This window comes from Hevea brasiliensis, chromosome 1, assembly GCF_030052815.1.
Source record: "Hevea brasiliensis isolate MT/VB/25A 57/8 chromosome 1, ASM3005281v1, whole genome shotgun sequence".
NCBI classification, from domain to species: Eukaryota; Viridiplantae; Streptophyta; class Magnoliopsida; order Malpighiales; family Euphorbiaceae; genus Hevea; species Hevea brasiliensis.
Genome location: NC_079493.1, coordinates 111,558,099 through 111,583,492, shown reverse-complemented (window position 1 = coordinate 111,583,492; position 25,394 = coordinate 111,558,099). Strand labels below are relative to the sequence as shown.

At 35.1% G+C, this 25,394-nt stretch overlaps 3 protein-coding genes and 1 pseudogene across 6 annotated transcripts; 2 read left to right on the top strand and 2 right to left on the bottom strand.

Annotated features, from left to right (window-relative positions):
* The first annotated feature begins 981 nt into the window (after window positions 1–981).
* Window positions 982–10,793, top strand: LOC110651455 (protein ESSENTIAL FOR POTEXVIRUS ACCUMULATION 1-like; annotated as a pseudogene).
* Window positions 10,794–14,055: 3,262 nt separating this feature from the next.
* Window positions 14,056–16,812, top strand: LOC110651458 (cation/H(+) antiporter 15-like). Its single transcript, XM_021806814.2, has 3 exons — window positions 14,056–14,418; window positions 14,532–15,530; window positions 15,685–16,812. The coding sequence occupies exons 1-3, from the start codon at window positions 14,164–14,166 to the stop codon at window positions 16,810–16,812; spliced, it is 2,382 nt and encodes a 793-aa protein (XP_021662506.2). The 5' UTR covers window positions 14,056–14,163.
* On the bottom strand, window positions 15,534–19,243 carry LOC110651457 (pentatricopeptide repeat-containing protein At5g14080). 2 transcript variants are annotated; one of them, XM_021806813.2, is made up of 3 exons: window positions 17,512–19,242; window positions 17,005–17,362; window positions 15,534–16,904 (listed from the first exon to the last, which is right to left on the bottom strand). In XM_021806813.2, exons 1-2 carry the CDS (start codon window positions 19,160–19,162, stop codon window positions 17,055–17,057), a joined length of 1,959 nt encoding a protein of 652 aa, XP_021662505.2. In that variant the 5' UTR covers window positions 19,163–19,242; the 3' UTR covers window positions 15,534–16,904; window positions 17,005–17,054. The 2 variants fall into 2 exon arrangements, with proteins under 2 accessions (XP_021662505.2, XP_058003297.1); XM_058147314.1 differs by having other exon boundaries at window positions 16,757–16,904; window positions 17,005–17,311; window positions 17,512–19,243.
* A 716-nt stretch (window positions 19,244–19,959) lies between these two features.
* Window positions 19,960–23,413, bottom strand: LOC110651459 (ACT domain-containing protein ACR6). Of its 3 annotated transcripts, none has more exons than XM_021806816.2 (7): window positions 23,208–23,413; window positions 22,577–22,622; window positions 22,214–22,328; window positions 22,049–22,116; window positions 21,087–21,692; window positions 20,677–20,781; window positions 19,960–20,585 (listed from the first exon to the last, which is right to left on the bottom strand). In XM_021806816.2, the coding sequence occupies exons 1-7, from the start codon at window positions 23,252–23,254 to the stop codon at window positions 20,253–20,255; spliced, it is 1,320 nt and encodes a 439-aa protein (XP_021662508.2). In that variant the 5' UTR covers window positions 23,255–23,413; the 3' UTR covers window positions 19,960–20,252. The 3 variants fall into 3 exon arrangements, with proteins under 3 accessions (XP_021662508.2, XP_021662507.2, XP_058003289.1); XM_021806815.2 differs by lacking the exon at window positions 23,208–23,413 and adding an exon at window positions 22,947–23,174; XM_058147306.1 differs by lacking the exon at window positions 23,208–23,413 and adding an exon at window positions 23,011–23,109.
* Window positions 23,414–25,394: the final 1,981 nt, after the last annotated feature.

Genomic DNA, 25,394 nt, shown 5'->3' with positions numbered 1-25,394 from the left:
TCTTATGACGATTACCTTTAAATTAATTTTGATAGAATTTCATCAATATTTATAAATATTTTTCTTTCATATAAGTTTTATTGATTTAAATTTAATAAGAAATTTAATTTATTTTATAACTCGATTAAATATACTTATAAATAAAAAATTATAAATAAATTAATATTTAATTTAACTTATTTAGTTAAAATAATTACTTAAAATAATAAAAAATTAGAACTTAAAATATATTTTTTAATTTATAAGTTAATTTAAAAATAAATAATTAATTATTTAATAAAATTAATTAAAATTAGGTTTTAAATAATTAAAGTGTTTAGTGAAAAGTTGTTTGAAAGTAAATTAGATTTTCAAAGTAACAAAAAATGATATATTATTGAATATTATAGTTATTAAAATAAAGATAATATTAATATTTTAAAACAATTATTAAAATAAAAAAGTATTTTATGATTGATTTTTTTTAAATAATATTTTAATTTATAAATTAAATTAAATATTAATCTATTTATAATTTTTTATTTATAAATAAATTTAATTGATATATAAATTAGACTAAATATTATTATAAATAGAATACTTTAATAATAATTTATCTAATTATTTTAAAATTATTTTAATTAAATAAAATATTATATTATTATAATTATTTTAAAAATATTAATATTATCCACATTTTAATAATTAAAACATTTAATTTCATATATTTTTAATAATTTTAACAAATTAAATTATTTTTAAATATATCACAATTTAACACTTTAAATATTTAAAAATTATTTTAAAATAATTTTATTAAATAATTAATTATTTATTTTTAATTTAACTTAAAAATTAAAAAAATATATTTAAAATTAAAAGTTAAAAAAGGTAAGTGACCAAAAATCCTAATTCATTATTTTATATATATATATATATATATATATATATATATATATATATATATACTTTTTTCTTTTTTTTTTATATTACGAAAAAAACTCACTCCTTTGGCTGTTGTGATCAATACAACCATTACCATCGGCCCTCTCTCCTCTGTTCTCCCTCTCTCGCCACTTCTCTCTTTGAGTTTCTGTAATTCTCAAATTTTAATCTATCGGCGTCTTCTCTTTCTTTCCCTTCCTGCAATTCCCAAACCCTAGCAATCTTCTATACAGCAGCTTCTTTCTCTGCAACCTCTTCCCCAATCCAATCTCTCTCTCTCTCTCCACCGCCAATTCTGTTGTTGACCTGTTTCTCCAATGGCTGACGGGAAGCTTACCCTGCCTGACGATCTTTTCTCATCCAAGTTTCCTGATGAACACACGTCCAACGTCAAAGGTATATATATATATATATATATATATATATATAGACGCACACACACACACACACAGCTGTTTGGATGAAGGATAAAGTCTTAGTTGAGTTTATATATATTCGTTGGTGTTGATTGTATTTCTTGTTCTCTTTATTGCGTTTCTTTTATGAATCGATACTTGATCGATTTGAGTTATATCAGTCTTCACATTTAGCATCTATATGCATCTCCACTTGCCTTCTGTCTATTAGTTTTTGATATTTAATTTGCACTCAATTTATGCTTCCCATGTTGGTGCTTTCAATGTCATGTTTGCTATTATTACTTTTCTGCTTTGTTTTTGCTTTTAAAGGGTTGCTTTGTTTTTTTTACCCCCTCTTTTTAAATAAATTCTCATCCTCTAAACAATGGAACTAATTTTTGTATGAATTCTTTGTTTTCCTTTATTGTTTTGAAAATGCTAGATGAAGCCTGGTGTGGTGGAACTGCTGAGGACAAGATGCAGATGAGTTCGCTTTGTGAGTCAAAAGGTAGACTCATTCTTTGATGATTTTTTTTTTTTTGAGTCTAGTTTAATTGATGGCTCACAGTTGCACTTTCTCCTTTTCCGTTGTCTTATGGTTATAGGCATATTTCTCTGCGAATGTAGTGGCTTTTGATTTTTAGTACTATAATCTATTATTGTTGCATTTGCAGATCAAGTTACTTCAGATAACAGCATACCTCTTTCTCCACAATGGCTTTATAGTAAACCAGTTGATGCTAAGATACCGACTGCTGGAGCATCAGGGGTACAAAATTTAACTCTTGTATAGTTGGGCATCTCTTGATTAGTCCATTTTTATATGTTTACATGCGAGTTAATTTTTTCTTTTAATTCTCTTTAGTTTTAACCAATTTTCAGTGGACATACTTGTATACACTGTTGTTAGAATCTTACCATTCTATCTCACAATTCAATTTGATTTGATTTCCCATCCTAGTCATTCGAATCTATAGGGCGAATATTGAATGTACTTAAATTTTGACCGAATCTTTTGATTCGATAGTGAATAAGGTGAATTGATATGAATCAGGTGAATCAATAGTAATCTACCACTAGGGTTTCAAAATTTAATATTTCACTTCATTTATTTTTTTGTTGTGAAAAGCGCACATAAAAACTTTCCTTAGCTATTTTTCTTCCACTAGCCATTCTTTCCCTCATCCTCTTCTTTCATTTTCTTTTTTTCCTTTTTGCCAATATACTTCTCTAATTATAGTTGTCAACTTATGACATTTTATATTAATATATTCTGACCTTTTAATTTAACCGACTATACTTTTTAATTATTTAATTATTTATTCAAATTTAAATGAGATTTCAGCACATGTACAATGGTAATCATTGTCTACAATTCAAGAGTTCATAATTTATAAATAAAATCACATAACATAATAAGGATATATTATTCTATTATAAAATATCATTCTCATTAGCAAAATGATAATTCTATATTTATCAAAATATGTTATTTTGATATTTTTCTTATTTATTTTTAGAACATATATTATTTTTAATTAATTTGGAGAATTTTTATCCATTCTTATTCGATTCTCGATTCACAAAATGAAGATTTCGGTTCTTAATTCGAATCTCGATTTGACAACTATGCTGGTATATTACTCATGTTGAGTATGTTCGGTCCTTATTTTATAGTTTTAGTTGGATTATTTAATATGATGGTGCTTCATTTTATTGGCTTTCTTGCTTGTTAATCATCATCCTTTTGGTTGTCTAGTGTTCATTTTTTACCCTAGTCTCAAATTTAAAATGTAATTTGTTGTGTCTGTCACTTTATCTTTAATATAGTGGTTGGCTAACTTGTATTTTGTGTTGAGTTGGAGAGGAATTTCCTCTATGATTTTATGAAGTTCAAGTTTATTTGGAGCAGAATGAGGATTAATTTGGATGGCTAGATTATGAGGATTAATGAGGATTAAACAATGATTTCTCCTCTAAAATCTAAATTCAAATTTGGATGGCTAGATTGATATACAATTCTTATTCAGAGTGCATCAACCTTTTCTTGTTTTTATTTGCTTCTAATGAACTTGAAAACTTCTAATTTGTTGTAAATATCTTTATTGCTGGATCTTTAACATGTTTCTGTTGAATATGTATAAGGATTATCATTCTTTTAGAGATGATAAAAGTTGAGATGCTTGATGCCATGTTTGTAGGCTCTACTGTTTGTCTCTTATTGCAGCATTTGCATTATTCTGGCCTGTTTTTAAGCCCCCTTCTCCCTTCCCCCAAACGCCACACCACAAACACTAAGGAAAAAAAGTCTTTCTTGTTGTTGGTATTCAGAACCATGTATCTTAGTTAGAGAGCTGACAAATTCTGTGTTATGCTGGTTATGTGCAACATTTAGTGATTAATGTGATTGAAAACGAATGATTTGTAGCAACAAATTCTAGTGATGCGGATTGTTATAATGAATTTTGGTTTTTAGTAATCCTAAGTTTATTGAAGCTAGAAGCTCAACCACTTTGTTCCTTAAAGCTCTATTACCTTATTTATTTGCAAGAATTAAGCTTCTTTGCTTTAAATTAGTACTTATGCACTTAGTCTAGTGACTTGATTTATTTTTTCAATGCATTAGTCTAGAGACTTGATTTATTTTTTCAATGCGTTTGATTCTTGTTTACCTCTTGACAAACCCACTTATACTTGACTCGGTTAGATTAAAAATATTCAATATTGCCAATATTTAATTGCTGATATTTATTTTAGTGTTCACATTTATGATTCCTTGGGATTGACAAATTGACAGGAAATGCGTGCACCAAATTCTCTGTCCCATGGGAACTCCCCCGACAACAATTTGAAAGATAGTTGGCGGTTAGATGGATCCCAGGATAAAAAAGACTGGAGGAAAATTTCACCTGATCTAGAAAGCAGCTGCCGTTGGCGTGAAGAGGAGAGAGATAGAAGTTTGCTTGGTAGAAGAGATCATAGGAAAGAAGATCACCGTCCTGATGCCATGCTAACAAGGGACACTTCTGAGAGCAGAGTATTGTCTTCTTCAGACCGCTGGCATGATAGTAATAGCCGTAATTCTGGGCATGATTCTCGGAGAGACAGCAAATGGTCATCAAGGTGGGGTCCTGAAGATAAAGAGAAGGATTCTCGAAATGAGAAGAGGACAGATGTTGAGAAGGAAGATACTTACACAGACAAGCAATCTTTTGTTACTGGAAGCCGCACAACTTCTGATCGTGAAAATGACTCTGCAGAGAAGTGGAGGCCTCGCCATCGTATGGAAGGTCATACTGGTGGAACAGCTGCATATCGAAGTGCACTAGGATTTGGGTCAGAAAAAGGACGCATGGAAGGATCAAATATTCGATTTGCTGCAGGACGAGGAAGGTCAAATAGTAATGTAAGCATATCAATTGGAAGGCATCTGTCTGCTTCTGCTATTGGGTCTATTCCTTTAGATAATAATCAATCATACTGCTACCCAAGGGGAAAGCTCCTGGACATTTACCGAAGGCAAAATACTATTCCAAGTTTTGATACCATGCCTGATGGGATGGAGAATGTAACCTCAGTAACACTGGAAGTTGCTATTAAGCCATTGTCTTTTATCGCACCAGATGCAAAGGAAGAGGTATATAAAAAATCTTGTAGTAGAGAGTATAAGTTCAAGTTGTTATTGTCACAGCTTTAACTTATATGATTCTTGCAGGCTGTCCTTGGAGATATATGGCTGGGAAAAATCAAAAGCAGTGGAGGTTTACAAAACTCACATGGTGACAGGAATGGGGGGTCAAAAGATGATATTGGAGGTAATCATTATTGTAATTTGTTTGAGTTTTCATTTTATGATGTTAAAATTCTTTCTAAGACAGATTTTGTTGTTTTATTCAGACTTTGCTGAAGTGACAAGTGAGGGGAGTCCGAGTTCCTTAGGTAGGACTGATGAAATTGTTGAATCTTTTAGAAAGGTTGCTGTTAATGATTCCTGTGATGGTAGGGGGGCCGAGGTGACAGATACATCTATAACTGAGGGTAAGGAGTTGCCATTTCAAGTTGTTGATCATTGCTAAATGTAGATTCATAGAGCTAAGAACCATAACATTAATTCCATTTCTATGTATTTCAGAAGTATATGCTTCAACAGAAGCATAAAACAGTAATAGGTGGTGATGGATTGACGCATGCATTTATGAATAAAGATGATTCCAGCATTTCCCAGGAGATTGACCCCATTAACAATTTTGTGGAATTGAAAGCTCTTGATAAACATCAAGTGGAGGATTTGGCTAATATGAAGCATCTAAAGTTGGAAGATATTGAGTCAGCTACTTCTTTTGAAATTGGTACTGAGCTTCCTGATGATCCGAGTTATCTATTTGATTTCCCATCTGGACACCAAAGTAGCAATAATGAGTATGTTTTAAAGAGCAATGATGAGGTACAACCATTGATAAGCGGTATCCTTCTTGAGGAGCTATCTTTGTGCTATCTTGATCCTCAAGGGGGAATACAGGGGCCTTTTCTGGGGATTGATATTATTTCATGGTTTGAGCAGGGGTATTTTGGAACTGATCTGCCAGTTCGCGTGTCAGATGCTCCTGATGGATCACCTTTTCATGAACTTGGTGAAGTCATGCCTCATTTGAAAGTTAAACATGGATCTGTTTCTAGCAGTAGTAAGTTATCTGAAACTGTTGGAGGCAGCTTGGAAGAAAGTATACCTTCTACATCTGCTAGCTACTTTGAAGGTAGTTCTGCTATTAGAACAAACCTGCAACAGGCTTCATCTGGATTTGAGGATCTCTCAAATGTTAATGATCAGTCGCGAGTATATAATAACAATTTACACTCTGGGATGCAGTACTCTGATGATCAAAGATTCCGACTTTTTGTTGCTCAGGATGAAGGTAAGTCACATGGCTTGATTCTACTGCAAATATTATCATGTCAGTTTATGGTACCAGTTTGATAGTTTTGGTTTGTGTTTTAATACAGAAGTTCTTCCTGGAATACCTAAAAGTAACAACGGTAACCCCTTGATGAAACCTGCTGCGGACATTCAGAATTTGGTTTCCAGTCCTTCTAGTCACCCATCCCTGGCAAATGAATTCTCAGAAACTCATCAGGATCAGAATCTGCATCCGTTTGGCCTGTTGATGTCTGAGCTTAGAGGTAACTCTCAGCTAAGGCATGCTCAGTCATCCGATGTGTTTTCAAGCATAGGTGATCAGGGTCAAACTATGGATCCTTTCTTAGAAAGTGATGTTGCTTTCCAGAATCATAGCTCTTTTGGTGCAGTGGTTGATCAACCTCCTTATATGGAGACATGGTCTGACGATTATAGCAAAGATACTCTTACTAACCCTAGCATTCATATAAATTCGAAAGACATTCGCCACTTATCTCACAGGGAGCAAGACTTCAGTGATTTTAACCTACAGCATCTAATTTTACAGAATTTACAAAAAGAACAACTTCAGCAACAGAATAATTTATCTCCACATTCCCTCTCACGTGCTACCAGATTGGGCATTGAGGAAATTCCTTCTAATATTTTGAAACTGCAGTTTCAACAGCAGCGGCAGCAATTAGAGCTTCAAAAGCAATGGAGATTGGAGCTTCAGCAGCAGCAGCGGCAGTTCGAGCTTCAGCAGCAGCAGCGGCAGTTGGAGCTTCAAAAGCAGCACCAATTACTGCAACATCAACTTCATCACCATCAAATGAAGCTGCTGCAGCAGCAGCAACAAGAACAACAGCAGCAGTTGGTTCTTGAACGTATGCTGCAGCATCAGATGTCTGATCTTGGTTATGGACAACTGGAGGTGGATCCTCTGATGGGCAACTTACTTGATCAAGTTCAGTTCAGAATGCAGCTGCCAGAATTGCAACAGGGTTCTCATTCTTCAGGACACCTTGATCCATCACTGGAGCAAATAATCAGAGCTAAGGTTGGCTTTAATGCTTTTCGAGAACCACAATCTGATTTCTTAGACCTGTTACAGTCAAAACTTGGAAATGTTCTTCCTTCCAACCAGTTTCATTTTCAGCAAGAACAGTTGCAGGCACAACAATTATCTTTGTCACTGAAACAGCAGTTAGGAATGGAGGTGGAAGGACATTTCAACGGGCCATGGTCTGTTGGTGAAGCTCGTCAGCTTTCTCAGAATTCTGATGTTCTTCACCAGTCTGTGTCTTTAGGATTTAATACTTCAGATTTCTACCAGCAGCAGAGGCTTTCCTCACAAGAGGAGCATCTAAGCCATCTTAAGTGGAAACATGCTTTACAGGAGCGATATCAGCATGGGCTTTATGAACCTAGCTCTATGGAATTTGAGAGTTCAATGTCTCTTCCTGGTGTCACCCCTGGGATGAAGTTGGATAATGTAAATGATCATCCTCAAGATCCTGATTTAACAGAACATCTCTATATGCAGCCTGCTGACCAACTAGGTTCTGCCTCTTCTGGTAATCCTTTCCCGTGTCAGCAAATTTCAGATGATTTTTATGGTTCTCACCAACAAGCAATTGGGTACCATACTGGAAAAAATGGGCAGTTGGAGAAGAGTTGGATTGAAGGAGGGATGCAACAATTGCATTTTGAAACTCAGCAGCAGAGTAAGTTTTCAGAAGTTGCGACAAACTCTATTATTTGGGAACCAGCTGGAGGTGACGAGGAAAACTTGAAGAGACTTTTGATGGATCACCGAAAAATGGGTATTCAATCATCAGAAAATAATTATCAACATCTTATACCATCTTCTGCACCTCAGGATTCCTTGTGGCCAATCAAGGAGCCGCGATCTTCAAATCTTCCTCTCAATCACATCCTAGACCAAGAAACTGCTATGAACCTTTCATTTATGAAAGGGCCACAAGATTTGAATACATCTTCTTTATTGCATGATAATCTGGTTAGTGCAGCTTTGAGTGGTCAAAATGGTGAAAGATTGCTCTCTAGGTCTAAATCTGGAGCACTAATTGAAGAACAGACAATCTTGTCAGGTGCAAGAGATCCTCGTCACACTAGTTATGCAGATGCCAGATTTATTGGTAAATCAACTCTGGACAAAGACTTGCCAGAACTGGAAAGAAAGCAAAGTATATAAGGGTCTGAAGCCATGATTTCAATGGGCAGGTCAGTTTCCTAAATTGAAGACAACTTGGTTGAGCAAGTGGAAGCTGCAATGGATTTTGAGAGGATACCAGGCAGGCACAGTTCGCTGAGCAGTGCTGGTAATATGTCGGGCCTTCATTATTATATAGTTGTTTTTAAATGAATGCTAAGTCACTATGAACATTGTACAGGTGTAAATCGATGCTTATACAGTTATGAGATGGGCAATGATTTATCATCTGGAGATGAGGTTTCTAATGATAGGTATGGTTTTCCTGCTATGTTGCACAGCAGAAGTGTGGTTTTTTCATGAGATTGAGTTGAATATTATCTGTTATTCATAGATGAGTTAATTCCTTGTTTTCAATTTCTTGTCTTATTAGATTTAGTCCCTTGCATTGATAAATATATCCTCATATCACATCTTTTATAAGTGGCTTGGGGAATGCTGAAAGTATTTGAAAAAAAAAAATTTTGAATGTAACACTTCTGCTTTGGCTGCCAATTTTCTAAGTCTGCTTCAAAGCATTGGTTATCTCATGTTTGCTTTTCATGAAATAATACCAACTGAATTGTAGGGTTTTGTAGGTCACTGTGTATGATATTATTTGTGGTTATCATGTGTGTCCAATTAGCTGCTGAATGGGATTACACATATCTCTGCTTAGGGTGGTTAACCTGATGTATCTTGGTGCATTTGGTAATTGTTGATTTAGGCTTTATTTGTTTTGCAGATAATAAAGGTGTTTGTAAAACATTACTTTTTGAGGAAAACATTTTCTAGGAGAGTGACTTATTTCTGTTGTTGGACGCGATGCTGAAAATCAATTTGAAATTATTCTTGGGCATTTGGAGTGCATAGGAAATTTTTAATTTTCATACAATGCAAAGATTGAAATGTTTTAACCTTCAAAAGACAATTTTGCAGTTGTAGTTTTAAATTTGTTTACGTTTGAAAAGCACAAAGAAGATAAATTGTGGCTGTTGCTGCTGACTGGTGGTAGTGGTCAGTGGCTATTGACAACTGGAAATGGTTGGCGGTCGTAGGTATACTAATGTTTATATTCTTGTGTGGTTCTCTTATGGGTCATTTGCTTTTTATGAAACAAAAATTGACTTTCCAATTGGAAATAACAAGTTATTTTCCTTGAAAATAACTCATTTTTCTTTAACCAGGAAAACAAGTTTTCTAGTCAATTCTCTTAACTGCCCAAACACTGTAAAATGTAAATAGTGAAAATTGTTTTATTTTCTATGTAAAAACTTGGATCTGTGAAAATATCTGGAACACAAATAGCATGTGCAGTGTCTTTTCTGTATTATGATAAAAATCTTTAGCACATTACAGGCTGCAGTGACGTGATTATGATATTTTTGCATATGGTAAGCTGTTCCCAACTCTTTATGTATTTCGTGATTATTAGCAACACTGGAGTCTTGAAGGAATTTTCCCTAGTAAATACTTGTGCTTTAACATTGAACATCAGTTGATAGTTAGTTATGTTGATGTTTTGCTTCTGGTGGTAGTATTTTTCTGTGTTTAAAGATATAATTTTTCTTGCACTGACAGTAATGGAATCGTCTTTTCTTTTCAACAGTGTACCTTCTATAATAAACAAAGGGCTTGATAACACTTCACATAAACACCCACCTGTATCATGGGCTTTATCTTCCCAAGATGGTCTGTCAGACGGGGCCCCTGCCTCAAATGGCAAGCAGAAAAGCTCAATGAACTTTCCAACTTCTAATGGTATATGATAATTTTATTTCAATGTGTTAGCTCTTAGCTTGTAGTATGCTGGTTTTAGATAATGGTGGTGATTTATAGCTGAAAACTATGGTAACTTCCAGAAAAAGGGCACGAGTCTGAGGGAAATGTTGCAGCAACCTCAGCAGGTGAAACTCTGGCATCTGGGAAGAAAGAAATGCGTTTTAGAAGGGTCTCATCTTACAACGGTGCGACTGTATCAGAGACATTGTTTATAGATGCGCTTAAAAAGCCGGTTCTTTCTGATGCTGATGCAGCTAATGTGGCTGCTTTGGAGTCATCTGATGGTGGTTCGCAAGCAGCAAGAAGTGGGAAAAAGAAAGGGAAGAAAGGAAAGCAGATAGATCTGGCTCTCCTTGGCTTCAAAGTTTCAAGCAACCGTATATTGATGGGTGAAATACAAGGCCTGGAAGACTAACCAATACATGTATATATCTTGTAAATATTCCTTCAATTGTTTTATAGATGACTAGGTTTTGTACAGGTTACTGGGGAAGTACAACAGTTTTGAAATTCTTTGATTCTTTCTTGATCTCCACAAGGCGGAGCAATAACCTGATTTTGATTCCTGCCTTTCACACCATGTTGTATAGGCAATGACCCAGAATTTTTGGAAGGAAACAAAAATAAAAATAAAAGACAATAGCCAATGATTTTGATGATGCTATTTCCAGGACGGCTGCATCTGCGTCTGCAGTCCTCAATGGTTAAATTCATTTTCTGGATAATAAAAGATATAACTTCAACCTTTAATTATCAGTTCCACTTATGCGTAATTCTCCTCTGATTAAACAAAAAGGACGTCTTCAATTGCAAACATGGCCGGAGGAGAAATTTGCGTGGCGTCTCTCGTAGCTTTTTCTTCCTTAATTTTCTTTTTTTTAACTGCAAAAGAAATTATTGCATTGCATTGACATAGCCCAATACAATGACAGATCCAACCACATACAGCAGCCCAGGCCTAAACCCAACCTAGGAACGCTAGGCAACAGCCGTCCATATACCCAACCCCAGACCACACCAGGCCCCTAAAACCAACTCCACAGAACGATAACCATGGCTCGGAGAGGGTAGCCAGGTAGAGCTCTCTTTGGCTTCTCAATCTTGTTTAGCCTTTAGAGTCAGTTTTCAAAAAGAGAAAACCTTGAAAATCCCGGAGCTACCATCGTCAAAGGTTCCTCGATCGGATCTATTCAAAGACACCTCACCATGAACGAACAAGATTTGCAAAACCAAACAAACTAGCCCGAGGAGGGAGGGGAGGGAGAACCATGATGAAGCCGGAGAGGACGCCTTCCCTTGCCACATTGGAGGCAAGGACTTGGCGGAACTCGAGAGACGAAGAAGAAAAATTTTTGAGAGGTTTTTCTCTCTCTAGAACGCTAGAGAGACACAGCAACACATGAGTTGATGCATGAATATATATATATATATATATATATATATAATTGTTTTTTTCCCAGTAAGAAACATAGGAATACACTCTATCCTCTGCTAACAGGGATGATGATTGAATTAGGGGATAACAAACTCAGTAAGGAGGCAGAGTTTTCATCCTGGCCATATTAGCACCTGTTAGCGGTTCTAGGAATACAAACAATTTCAATAGAAGAATAGCAAGACAAAAGCCTTCTAATATCTTGGACTATAGGCTGCACTTCCCAAGGGGAAGACACGTGGAGATTTGAGAATCTGCACCCTTTGCTTTGAATCCGTCTCAATTGAACATGGGATGAAGTCTCTCCTAATGGCCATTTTAATAGCATATCTGATTGCTTCCCCTTCTACAGTTAGGGGGGATAAACTAGAGAAAGAAGCACTACTTCCATCCAGCATTCTACACTCTGAATTCCTGACTAAGCAACCAATTCCAGGGGCAAAAGATTTATAATCAAAAGAACCATCTACATTGATTTTATAAACTCCCAATTGAGGGGAAGACCAACATTGGCTATGCAACATATAAGGGGTGGGCATAGAAATTTGTTGCGATAATGCAAGGGAGTTTACCTCATCAAGGTCATTCTGAGCTTTGCGGATTGTCAAAATAGGATTTGGAGGGGCTGAATTGAAGATGGCCCGATTGCGTGCTTTCCAAATTCAACACTCTTTTATCAGTCGACTGAAAAGAATTCTGGATACGTTGCCACCAATCCGAGAAAGAGCTAAACCCCACTTCATTTGGATAGAACCCCATAGCACCAAACTAGACAGCTTTGGCATGAGGACAAAAAAACAAGATGTGTTCTAAAGACTCCTCTTGACTATTACATAACAAAACATGCTAGTGAAGAAGCACACCTTCTTTTAAACAAATTTACCCTCGAGGCAATAGAATTGTTGCATGCTTTCCATAAAAAGTTTTGTATTTTTTGTGGAACTGGCAGCCCCCATATAATCTTCCAAACAGTTTGAGGAACTGATCTTGAGGATGATGGTATTGAAGCTTGAGATGAGGAAGCCTGGTTCTTCTTTAGCAAATAATAAACTGATTTAACAGTAGGAATCCCATGTTTTGTGAAGTGCCAAACTCTTGTTGCTTCGCTGCTACTCTCTCCTAACGGGATTCTTAAAATTGCATGACATTCTTTTAGAGAAAAAGATGCAAAAAGAATTGATTGATCCCAACTGTTAGTTTCTCTGTTTAGCAAATCTGCAACATAGATGACAGGGCTATCCACTATCCTTAAGCTTGTCACTTTGAAATCTGGGAGAGAGGGAATCCAGGGATCTGTCCAGGCATTAACATAAGACAGGCCTGTGATGTTCCATCTCAACCCAAGTTTAAGAGCATCTTGACCTTGCAATAGGCTTCTCCAACCCCATGAGGGGTTATTACCCAACTTTGCTTCCATTAAATCCGAGTGTGAGAAATATAATCCTTTCAACAATTGAACTCATTGCTTGTGGGTATTGGAGAACCCTCCAAGCTTGCTTTGCCAAAAGTGCAGTATTAAAGAGAGAGAGGTCCTTAAACCCAATTCCACCATCCTTTTTACTCCATGATAATTTTCCCCAATTAATCCAGTGAATATTTGACTTATCGTTAGAGTAACTCCACCAAAACTTAGCCATAAGCCTTTGGATGTCCTGAAGGATGCCCTGAGAAAGCTTGAAAACTGACATAACATGTGAGGGGATTGCTTGGATTACTGATTTAAGCATGATTTCTCCACCAGCATGATTTAAGCTCTTCTTTTTGTTATCTTAGGCTCTGTTTCTTAAAGAAAACAATAGAAAATATTTTATGATATATGTTTATATTATATATGTATATATATTTTTAATATAATTATTAAAATTTATAAAATAATATCTTTTAATTAAAAAAATATTTTTGATTTTATTATTATTATTTAACGTCTCAAAACCTATAAAAAAAAAAAAAAAAAACGAAAAACGCAAAACAACCTCACTGAATAAACAATTAAATTAAAACCTCTTGAAGTATGCTGAAAAGTTGCTATGTCAACCAGAGTGTTTAAACTTGAATGTGAATAATTTGGCTTCGTGGGATTTTTGTGTAATCATTTGCCATTTGTGAGAAGCAAAGTTATGCCCAAATCCTAGAAATAGGCATGGGCATAACGGAGATCTAAAATCTTGCAGGGATATAGGAATATTTCAAAGGGGTCAAACACAGCTGTTTTGACCATGGAGGCAACAGATTTGCTAATTATGGTGAAAACCCATTAATTTCATGACATCAGAGAGGGTATTATTAATTAATATTACTGTCCATAAGGATTGCCGTGAAGTGATTTTTCCTCTATTTTGGGTTGCCTGTTAATTAATAATAAAAAATTAGACATTCACAATTTTATTTTATTTTATTTTTTTTCTGGAGTTGGTTCTGCCCAACTCTCTCTCTTCTTCCATTTTCCATCTCTTTCCAATTCAATAATTTAGTTCCCTATTTTCATTTTCCCTGTCCCAGAGCACAATCATCAGCCATGGGTTCTCTTGTTATGGACCCAGAAGATATAGTGTCATTGCCAGGTAATAATGATGGGCTAGCCAGCAATTTGACCACAATCTGCATAAGCATGGGCAGGGTTTATTCACCAGGTATATTTCACCATGCAGATCCTCTGGCTTTCCCTCTACCTCTGCTTCTCTTACAATTGTCTCTAGCCTGTGGAACCTTTCTTCTCCTTTCAACAATTCTCAAGCCTCTTGGCCTGCCCCAATTCATCAGGCAACTCTTAGTAAGCTCCTCCTTTCATTGCATTCACATTTTCTCATTGTATATCTTTATGTCTTGTAATTTTTTTCTTTAATTTAATTTTTTGCATTAATGAATTGCTCATGGAATTCTCAGGGTGGCATAATACTAGGTCCAACATTTCTATGCAGGAGCCCTCAGTTTTCAAATATATTTTTTCCTATGAGAGGACTAATGCTGATGGATACACTATCTTCTTTTGGGTTCATCCTCTACTTCTTCCTCATTGGAGTGCAAATGGATCCATGTTTATTTAAAAATGTAGGCAGAAAGGCTATTGCCATTGGACTTTTCACTGTGGCAGTGCCTATGGTAATGAGCACTGCCTCAAGTTTTTTCATTATGTCCCATGTTAGTATAGACCAAAACATAGCAGGATCACTTCCTATGATTGCTCAAGCTGAGTCTGTGCTTGCCTTCCCAATTGTTGCTCAATTCTTGGCAGAGCTAAATATTATAAATTCAGAATTTGGGAGAGTAGCATTATCTTCTTCATTTGTAGCTGGGTTGTGCAGTTTCAGTGTAATAACAACTACTGTCCTCATGCAACAATCGTCCGGTGACAATTATGCAGCACTTCAAACCCTAACAAATGCTGTTTTCCTTCTAGTTGTTATCGTTTTTGTCATGCGTCCAATAATTATGTGGATGATCAAGCATAATCCAGAGGGAAAGCCACTCAAAGAGAGCTATGTAATCTGGCTACTTTTAGCAGTGTTTGTCACAGGCTTCCTTAGCCAAGCACTGGGTTTGCACCTTTACTTTGGACCTCTTGCTCTTGGGATTACCATACCTGCAGGGCCTCCCATAGGTTCAGCCCTAGTTGAAAAGCTTGATCTCCTCACCAACTGGTTATTTATGCCCATCTACCTTGTACAAAATGGGTTGATAATCAATATCTTCAGCATTAAATTAAAGAACTATATGATAGTACAGTCCATTGCTCTCATCAGTTCATTTGGCAAGTTTTTGGGAACATTTTTAGTTTCCAGCTGCAGCAGCATACCCCTGAGGGATGCTGCTTCACTGGGCCTTGTCATGAATGCCCAAGGTGTGCTTGAGCTTGGCATGTTCAAAATGATGAAGAAAAACAAGGTATAATCAAACTTTCATAATTCTTACTGCCCCTGACCAATGTGTTAATGTATATATTATTGCAAGTAAGAGTGACGACAGTATCTGCCATAAATAATTACAAATGACTATTGCCTTAACCAATGTGATGAATTGGATTTCTGATAATGTGCAGGCAATAGACAATGAGGCTTTTGTGATCATGGCCGTATCTATGATGCTTGTAACAGGAGCTATCTCACCTATCATTAAACACTTGTATGATCCTTCAAGAAGGTATGCTGTTTATAGGAGAAGAACTGTGATGAACCTAAAACCCAATTTCGAACTCCGAGTGCTAGTTTGTATCCATGAACATGAAAATGTTCCTGCTGCCATCAAACTCCTTGAAGTCTTAAATCCCACAAAAAGAAGCCCTGTATGTGTTTTTCTCCTCCACCTCATTGAGATTGTTGGCCAGGCAAACCCCCTCCTCATCCCCCACAAGCTGAGCAAAAGGCCCTCAAAAAAGGTCAAAAACTCAGAACAAGTAATCAATGCATTCAGACGCTTTGAGGATGGTAACCACGGTCTCATTACACTTTACCCTTATACTGCAATTTGTCCGTCTAAAACAATGCACGATGATGTGTGCACAATTGCACTAGACAAAAGGACTTCCCTTATTATAGTTCCTTTCCACAAGAGATTCCAAGTGAGTGATGCAGCAAATTCCCACAAAAGGGCCATTAAGATAACAAATGAAAATGTCATTGACAAGGCACCTTGCTCTACTGCAATCCTGGTTGATCGTGGGCCTCAGAATGTACAAAGGACTAGCCTTAATGTTCAGTCTTCATATCGTGTTGCCGTTCTCTTCTTGGGCGGGCCTGACGATAGGGAGGCACTGGCCATAGGGGCACGGATGACTGGACATCACAGCATCAACCTGACAATGGTACGACTCCTTGAAAATGGAAGCATTGCTGGTGATAATGCCACTGAAAGGAGGCCTGATAATGAAGTGGTGAGTGAGTTTAGAATGGCTACAGCAGGAAATTATAGAGTAATATACATAGAGGAGGTGGTGATGGATGGGACAGGGACTACTTCAGTGATTAGATCAATGGAAAACTGCTATGAACTTGTCATAGTTGGAAGGCATCATGATAGCAGATCACCACTTCTATCGGGGCTTGCAGATTGGAATGATCACAAAGAGTTAGGAACAGTTGGTGATTTGTTGGCTTCATCACCGTTCATGGACAAAACTACAATCTTGGTTGTGCAACAACACAACAATGCCACAAACGAAGATTGTTAGAGTGGTAGAACAGTAGTAGATTTGGAAGCAGAAGATCTGCCAATTTATAAGAGAGTGATATAGTGATCCACAAATGCCAAATGACTTGTGATCTGCAAGTTGTACATGAAAGTTGCATGCTTAAAAAAAGACAAAAGAATTAGAAAAAAGAAATTCTCAAACTGAATTTGAAATTTGACTGATGGTTGTTACCTTCTGGCTTCTGACATGCAGATGGCTAGTTGTTTTTGAAAATTTTATCCTTAGCTATATGATTTTCTGCAAACATGCTTCCAAGAATCACCATTGGAATCTATTTGTTGTTCACGGATTGATTGAAGCAAGCATAAGATAGATTCTGGTTTCGAAGAAGAAGAAAGCAAGGCCAAAAGCTCAGTATATATGACTTGCAACTTTGAAGGAGACATGTCTTGAATCCGTTTCAAATGTTCAACAGCAATGGGAACCTCTTCAGCATCAGCTAAACATTTGAGCAAAACAACATGGGAATCTGAATGTCCTATGTCATAAGCAATGCCACAGAGCAACTCAGAAGCTACAAGAAATTGACCTACATAGCCATGCGTACATCAGCAAACAAAGAACATAGTAAAGGCTTTAAAAATCTAACAACAGTGATTAAAAAACAATATCACTTAAGCCAGCCATATAAACTCATAGAAATGCTAATACATGTGGTGGTATAAGTAATAAGCATACCTTTTCTGCAGAGGTTTAGAATGAATATGCTCAATATACTTTGTGCCAACACTAAATCTTGATTAATTGATTTATTGAAGATTTCAACAGCAGCATCAAACTTGGTATCTTGACAAAGTCCTTTGAGGAGGAATGCATAAGTTGCAGCATCAGGTGCCATCCCTTTCTCCAACATGTGATTAAAGAGTCTCAATGCCTCTTCGACTTCAGCTATTTCGGAGAATTTTGCAATCAGAATATTATAAGTTTTTAAATTCACACCACATCCAATTGCAAACATCTCATCCCAAAGCTTCTTAGCAGGACGCAATAAATCTTCTCTACAACACACTTCAATTAAAGAATTATACATTGCGATATCTGGGCCAAATCCTTTCTTCTTCATCTCCTGAAGAATCCCATAAGCCTCTCTTACCCTCCCAACCTTGCAAAAGAATGAAAATATCAAATTGTAACTCTCCATGTCAGAGAAATAATTGTTTGAAGACAAGACATGGTACACCTCCAGCATTTCATCAATCTTTCCATGCCTACAAAGATTTCTGCTCAAGTTGCTCAAGGTTAAAAGTGTTGGTAACCTTCCTTTTCCAACAAGGAAATGAAAAAACAACACCGCAGCAGAAGGGTTAATACTGGAAACCGATCCTATCAATGCATTCAACACATCAATTTCGATTGGGAAATTACCGCGCACAATGATTTCACCTAATTCTTTCGCTTCATATAACAATCTCTCCCTAATCAAACTCAAAATGAACTCTCTATAATCGTTACTCCTCGGTGCCACTCCTAGCTTCCTCTTCATCTTCAAAACCTTAATCACATCAGCCACACTCCCCAGTGATCTAAAAGCTTCGGCCACGATCCTATATGCCATAAAATCTGGTTTACAGTCTCTAATTCTCAGTTCATTAAATACCCACAAAGCCTCACTCACCCTGGAAGCCCGACAAAGACCATGAACAATCAAAACTGCAATAACCGACCCGTTAATCATTGAATTACCCTCTTTTACTTGATTTAACATAGTCAAAACTTTTCCCAAATCAGCATCTCTACAAAACCTCCATATAAACACGCCAAAACCCACAGTGCTAAAAGGAACACCTCGCATGGTCATTTCATCATAAACCTTTAGTGCATTGTCAAAAGACCCTACAGAACCCAATACGGCCAAAAGCGAGTTACATGTCTCAGGCCCAATATCCAAAATTTGTGATTTAACCTCGCTAAAAAACAAAAATGCGCTCTGGGTCTTCTTCCCTTGAATTAAAGAATTAATAACAAAGCGATGAGTTGAAGAATCGAGGACGAATTTGTGGGCTTTGACTTGCCTTAAGATAGACTCTATAGAATTGAATTGACGAGAAAGAGAGAGAGATTTCAGGATTGATTGATAAGTAAGTGAGGTGTGAGTAAACCCGGGTTGCTGAGAGGCCCAGTTGAAGAAACCGAGTGCGAGAGAGTGATGAGTCAAGAGGCAAGGATCGATGACTTGGGCGACGAGTGAGGGATTCAGTGAGTCCCGGCATCCGAGTCTGTGTACAATACGCTCGAGCGATGGTGTCCATGAAAGAGCTGGGTTTGCTTTCTTTGACGCAGAAATCAGAGCTTCGCTTATGCGAGTCGCAATCTCGCTTGCTGGTCTCATCTCATGACTGAGGAACAAAACGCTCACATAGCCGGACGCGCCATTCTTAAACAAGGTGAAAATACTCGCAACTCCACAATATATAGAATCTAAATGACCATTTTAATGTTCTTTTTTTAATTTTTTAAATTAAGTAAATAATTGGATAGTATTAATTTTATAAAAAAATTACTAATAATTAATTAAAATATCATTATAAAATTATTAAAATGTAGAAAAATGTTAAAAAATATATTGAAAATAATAATAGATGATAATTTTTTAAAATAATAAATAAAAAATAATATAAATAGAATTAATTAAAATGTTTTATCACACTATCATTTATGGAAATATTATATTATAAGTTTGGTTTGGTGCGATATAGTTTATAGTTTTTACATTATCATTTTTTAAAAATTTTATAATTTTAGTTAAAACTAATGATAATATTCATAAGATATGTTGGTTTGTGGGACGAATTATAAAATTAAAATAAGATTTTATTTTTTAAAAATTATTTATAATAATATTTATATATTGAAAATAATTATATATTTAAATTTATAGTGAAAATTTATTAAGTTACCAATTAACCAGCTAGTTCAAGGGGACTAAACCTTGTTTTCTTTGAACAAGGGTTTTGAATATAAATCAGACTTGCCACTGGTCGACTTCCCGGTTAAAATGGTCCGACTAAATTGGAGAGTTTCAAAATTCTTTTAGCTATAACATTGCATCTCAGAGATTAATTCCAGAAATTTTCTTTTAAAAGATATGAATTGCACAATTAGAACATGATAAATAACACACTGTAATATTTCATATTCACACCAACTTTTTTTCATTGATCAAATTATCTATACAAACTAATAGCTTCTGTAGAAACAGTGTGCAATCACAGTCCTCCTAGTGTTTACTTATCTAGTGGATCTTGGGCTAAATCAGTACAAGTATCATGACATTAACACTAATCCTCCCTGCTGCAGAGGGTAGAGTGGTGAAAGTAATGCCTTTCACCTTGTTTCTTGATTCCTATGTTTTCTTTTGGAGTTTATATACATCAAATATTTCTTTACAGATATACTCTGATGAGAATTTACACACAAATTTATGAGTAGGATCTGATCAACTTGAAAGTTCGAGCTCTGAAGAGGTTCCCAAATAGATATCCCATGGTTGTTTCTTGTGGAGGCTTTGGTGAAAGAGTTGAGTTGTGTTTCACCTGCAACTTGGTTTGCCCAATCTGTTGGCGAATCGAGTCGATAATCTTGGGGTCAACTGGGTTACCAGTCACGTCTGTGACATAGAATGTGTCTTTGGCTTTACCGCCTTTTGTTGAGATTTCTGCTCTCCTGATACATAAACTGTTTTCTCTGAATATCCTGGTAATGTCCGAAAGAAGTCCAACTCTATCCTCCGTGCATAATTCTAGCTCAAGGCCCTTGCATGACCAAGTATCATATGTCAATACCACAGTGCCAACTTTGATTGAAACTTACAAATCAACAGAAGATTCTATGCATAGTGCATACCTCAGATGCTCTCCTTTCAATGGCAGCTTCAAGACACTGTATGACACGTTCTCGCTCAGCTTCTGAGCTTATAGGGAGTCCATCGACATGTCGAATGTAGAATTCCTACAACCAAATGGAATATTTCTATTTAATGAAAGAGAAAAAAACAGTTAAAACAATTAATTTATCCGAAGTGCAAAATTAAGCATATAAAATTTTGATGGATCAAGGTAGGAAACTCCATCCTGAGATGGAACAAAAGGTTGTTCCATGAGTTTAAGACTAATGATTATTATGTCCCTTCAGAAGAAGTGAATAATAATTTTTTCGATTATGTCTGCTGTGTTTAAGCTGGTCCAAGGAATTTCAAATTAAAGTTCCAGAGTTGATCATTAACAATAACTTCTTTTTAACTAAAACTGTCTTACCTGATAAGCTTCCATCCTTCCTGTGTTAACCATTCCATGAAACACTACATACTCCATGTCTGTTAATGTGCAAACAATGTCGAACAACAGTTTAGGCCGATCCTTTGATCTCATAGTAATCACAGAGTAATCTTTCTCGATGTTCAACACAGTAACATGGGGTCTTGAGCTCTTATCCTCATGCCTCCCAAGTCCAACCATTTCAACCTTTTCATAGTCCCTATCAGCAAACATGATTTGATGCAATCTTCTCTCCCTACTAGTAATTCCAGGTGGTGAAAGAGTCATTTTTGCCACCTTCAAATCATTACTTCCTTTGAGAACATTGCAAAGCAATTCCTTTATTTTTGAAAGTCGCTTTGGATCTTTTATTGCACATCCTGTAGCATCATCTGTGACATGAACTACAGCTGCAGCTCTAGCATTATGGGTCCATATCTCAGCATTCACCACATTGCAGTGAAGGTCTGTCAGAACTGCACATACTTCAGACAATAAGCCAGGCCTATCAGAACCAGTGAGTTCAATTGAGGTATGTTCTTCAGATGGCATCACCCCAACTGAACCTCTCAATGAGGGAACAAAGCTCGCATTGCTTTCAAGTCTCTGCAGGATACAGCAATAATATGAAAAAAATGAGTCAACACATGAACCAGTTTGATTTAGTTCATGAGAAAATAAACTATATCAACAGATGAATGGAGAAGAATTGGCATGAGTGTGATATTCAAATTTATAACTGATAAAAGAACTCTCGTTTATTCATTTGTATCTTTCGCTATAAAATATAAGACAGAGCTTGATGAACTATATATATGGCTCAACTGATTAGCACTTTTCAGTGTTAAAAAACAGAAATCAACAGAAGGAAACCTAAACTTGTTCATTGTTCCTTTAATATCTCAGAAATCAAATGCTTAATGGAAAAGGATGAAAAGTAACTGCCGTAGATAAGTCCTTACTCTCTGAATATATCCGATGTCTTCCTTGTCTCTGATTTTTTTACCATCTTGGTTGATCACATTAAACACTGATAAATATCAAGGGTATAAAAACATGAGAAACAAGAAATTGAAAAACTCAATGAATTCTTTCCATAATCTAAGCGATATAAGAGGAAATCTCACCATCCATAAACCATCCCCCATCAGAGGATATATAAGCTTTTGTTATTACAAGGTTCATGTCAGTAAGTACTTGTACGACTTCAAGAAGTATTCCATGCTTGTTGACACTGTCAACCTACAAAGAAAATCAATTCTTAATGTAAGTAAACACTGTCAGAGAAATTATACAAATTGATTGATAAATGATGACCTTAAACATATGCATATGCCAATTCATCCAATCCCAGATACACTTAATTTTCCAACTAACTCGAAAAAATTCGAGGAACTTGCTTACCAACCACAACATACACATCTGCTTGTTCAACCTAGTTATGGCAAACCAAGATCAATATTATGAAAGAGTCAAGACAGAAGCTGTACCTGGATAACAGTGGCATCCTCACAAGCATCATTGTCGATCACAACTCTGCAACAAGAAGCAATTAAATTAAAGTTTCCATGGTATAAACAACAGAGAAGAAGAGGGGAGAGAGGCCATCCTATCACTCTTAAATTTGTTAAAGACTGTAAGTTGCTAAAATTGAACAGAACTGGTTCTGTTGGGTTGCAAAGATGAAAGTCAAAAAGAAAAGAAAAGGAAAATTGAAAACTTGAGTGGATTTAGTTTCACAGGCGAATTGAAGTAATTCATTAAAAACATAATGAAAATTATTTTATTTTCATTTAATTTTCTTTTCTTTTACTCTAAATTTCTCAGCGATAAACGAGACCAAAAATTGAAAAATGAAACCTCAGAAAAAGATCATCGATCGAGCAGAGCAAATTAAAAATGATAACTTGCAAAGAGTACAAACTTCTCTCTAAACCCGTCTTCAAGCAAGGGATAGAATTCATACTCCACAGACGCTCCAAGATTAAACACCCAAAAAAGCAAAAATATAAACCATCAAAATAAAAACAACCTTTCTGCAACCAAACCCAGAAACCCCAAAGACAATCCAAAGAACAAAAGTAGAAAAAATTTGAGTCCAGAAAAAAAAAAAGGAAGTACCTTGGAGGGTTCATCCTTCTAATAAGTTTAGCATACTCGTCATCCATGTCTTGAAATCCCTCAAAACTCAGAAGTGAAACCCAACACCAGACGACAATTCTAAGAATAAACAGCGAGGCAGAAGAAACTGTACAATTATGCTATGCCTCCTCCAATATCCAAGGAGAAAGGAAAAAAAAAAAAAAAAAAAAACCAAGGGAGAGCGAGAGAAAGGCGATCCTACTATAAAAAGTAAAGTAGGGACTTTAGCCGCTTACGCAACACACGAGCAACTCAACGGTTAACCATGACCGTTAACAAGACGTGTCAATCGTTCATTGGTTGATACAGCAGTTACATTTCAGCCTGGAGGTGACGGACTGTGCCTACCAAAGCGGTGGACAAATATTACAGATCAAGCGCCTGTTCACTAACATATATGTTAAATTTACTTTTTGAAAAAAAAAAACCATTTATTTATATAAAAATTTATATTTATATGAATATAAAAATAATAAAATTTAAACTAAAAAATAAAATTTAATATTTTAAATACACCTAATATTTGTTCATGTCGGTGACTTTATGATCTACACAAAATGACCCACCAATAATAAGTAAATATAAACAAATATTTTGACAAAAAAAATATAATTACTATTTTTAAAATTAATAAAAATGTAATATATGTAAAAATAGATAGCATAAAGTTAACTGCTTTTTTTATTTAAAAATAATTTTTAAATTATTAATTATTATTTATTTATCTCTCTCATAAAATTATCAAATATATAAAATTTTAAAAATTTTAATTAAATTTAATTTATTATAAATTTAATATAAATATATAAATTTTATATATTTAATAAGTAATATATGTAATAAGTAAATTTTATTATATATTTTGTGTATAAAATTTATAATAAATTATATTTAAATGGGAAAAATAATAAAAATTTCACTTTAGTGAGTGTCCGTATGGTTAGCAGAGAAGTGACGTGGCAATAGGCACGTGTAAAGTAGAGAGTTGATGGTGGTTGCTTGTGCCGGTATTTTTGGCGGCAATTCCCTACTGTTTTTGGTGGGCCACGTTATTGGAATGACAAAAACGGTGGGTAAATTAGTTTCGCATCGAGGGATTAAACAATATAAAAACATTAATTTAAATATTACTAAAAATATATATATTTTTTTTTCTATTTATAATTAAAATATATTAAATTTAATTTTATATTAATTTTTAATATTTTAAATAATTAATTTAATAAAATAATATTTTAATAATAATGTAGAGCAAAACTCAAGCACGAGCCTTTTAATTTTATCTTGCTTTCTGATAAGACGCCCACAAACTGCGGTATGCATATGGTGCAGTTGACTCGGTCAATTAATATCAACAATTTGAATTTTTTTTTTTTTTTACCAAATTGAAATTGGCTTATTGCTCTTGGATAAGTTGTGCATGATTGATTCCAATTATATATAGTGGAGAATCTCAAATTTTCTTTCTTTTTTTTAAATTTTTAATTTTAAAAATTTGGAGTTTTTTTATTTTTTCAGAAAGATAAAATTTAAAAGGTAAAATCATTTTTTTATTATTTTTCCTTTTGGGAGGTTTTTTTTTAATAGATTTTAGATGTTGTAGTGATATGTTTTTCTAATAATGCCTTTTAAATGGGAGACCTAATCAGCTAATTTTCAGGTCCCAAATTCCTTGGTCTAAAATGATTCTCTGAGGTGCAATTGTCACCTATAACACTAGCATGATGATGATGATGATGATGATGATGATGATGATGATGATGATGATGATGATGATGATGATGATGGTAATCATAAAAACGAGACAAGGTAACCAAAATTTTCTTGCAAAACTCTAAGGGCTAGACTCACTATTGTCTAGATACCTCTACAACTATTTAAAAAAAAATTTAGTAAAAATTATTTCACTAGAGTGATTTATCAATTATGAAAAGTTACATAATAATTTTTTATTAAGAAATTGGAATGTTTTATCTTCGTAAGTCTTGCTATAAATGAAATCGAAACTCCTTTTATATAGTAAAAGAGCCAAAACTATTTTTCAACACATGCCTCCCTAATAGTTACATTTGGAGAGTTCTCATTTCTCATAATTGGTGGTAAGTCTCTTTTTATGGAATTGGATTAAATCGATAGCGTTAACTGATGACACCTAACTGTTTAAAG

Bases quoted from the DNA above. Each gene is read 5' to 3' on its own strand.
- LOC110651457 (XM_021806813.2), bottom strand. From the start codon at position 19,162: ATGAGACCAGCAAGCGAGATTGCGACTCGCATAAGCGAAGCTCTGATT. The intron at 17,363-17,511 runs GTATGCTTATTA...ATGGCTATGTAG, and splicing joins TCTAAACCTCTGCAGAAAAG to GTCAATTTCTTGTAGCTTCT.
- LOC110651458 (XM_021806814.2), top strand. From the start codon at position 14,164: ATGGGTTCTCTTGTTATGGACCCAGAAGATATAGTGTCATTGCCAGGT. The intron at 14,419-14,531 runs GTAAGCTCCTCC...TGGAATTCTCAG, and splicing joins AATTCATCAGGCAACTCTTA to GGTGGCATAATACTAGGTCC. The intron at 15,531-15,684 runs GTATAATCAAAC...GATAATGTGCAG, and splicing joins AAATGATGAAGAAAAACAAG to GCAATAGACAATGAGGCTTT.
- LOC110651459 (XM_021806815.2), bottom strand. From the start codon at position 23,050: ATGAATTCTATCCCTTGCTTGAAGACGGGTTTAGAGAGAAGTTTGTAC. The intron at 20,782-21,086 runs GTAAGACAGTTT...ATTTGGTTGTAG, and splicing joins GAAGGATGGAAGCTTATCAG to GAATTCTACATTCGACATGT. The intron at 20,586-20,676 runs GTATGCACTATG...TGGTCATGCAAG, and splicing joins TTGAAAGGAGAGCATCTGAG to GGCCTTGAGCTAGAATTATG.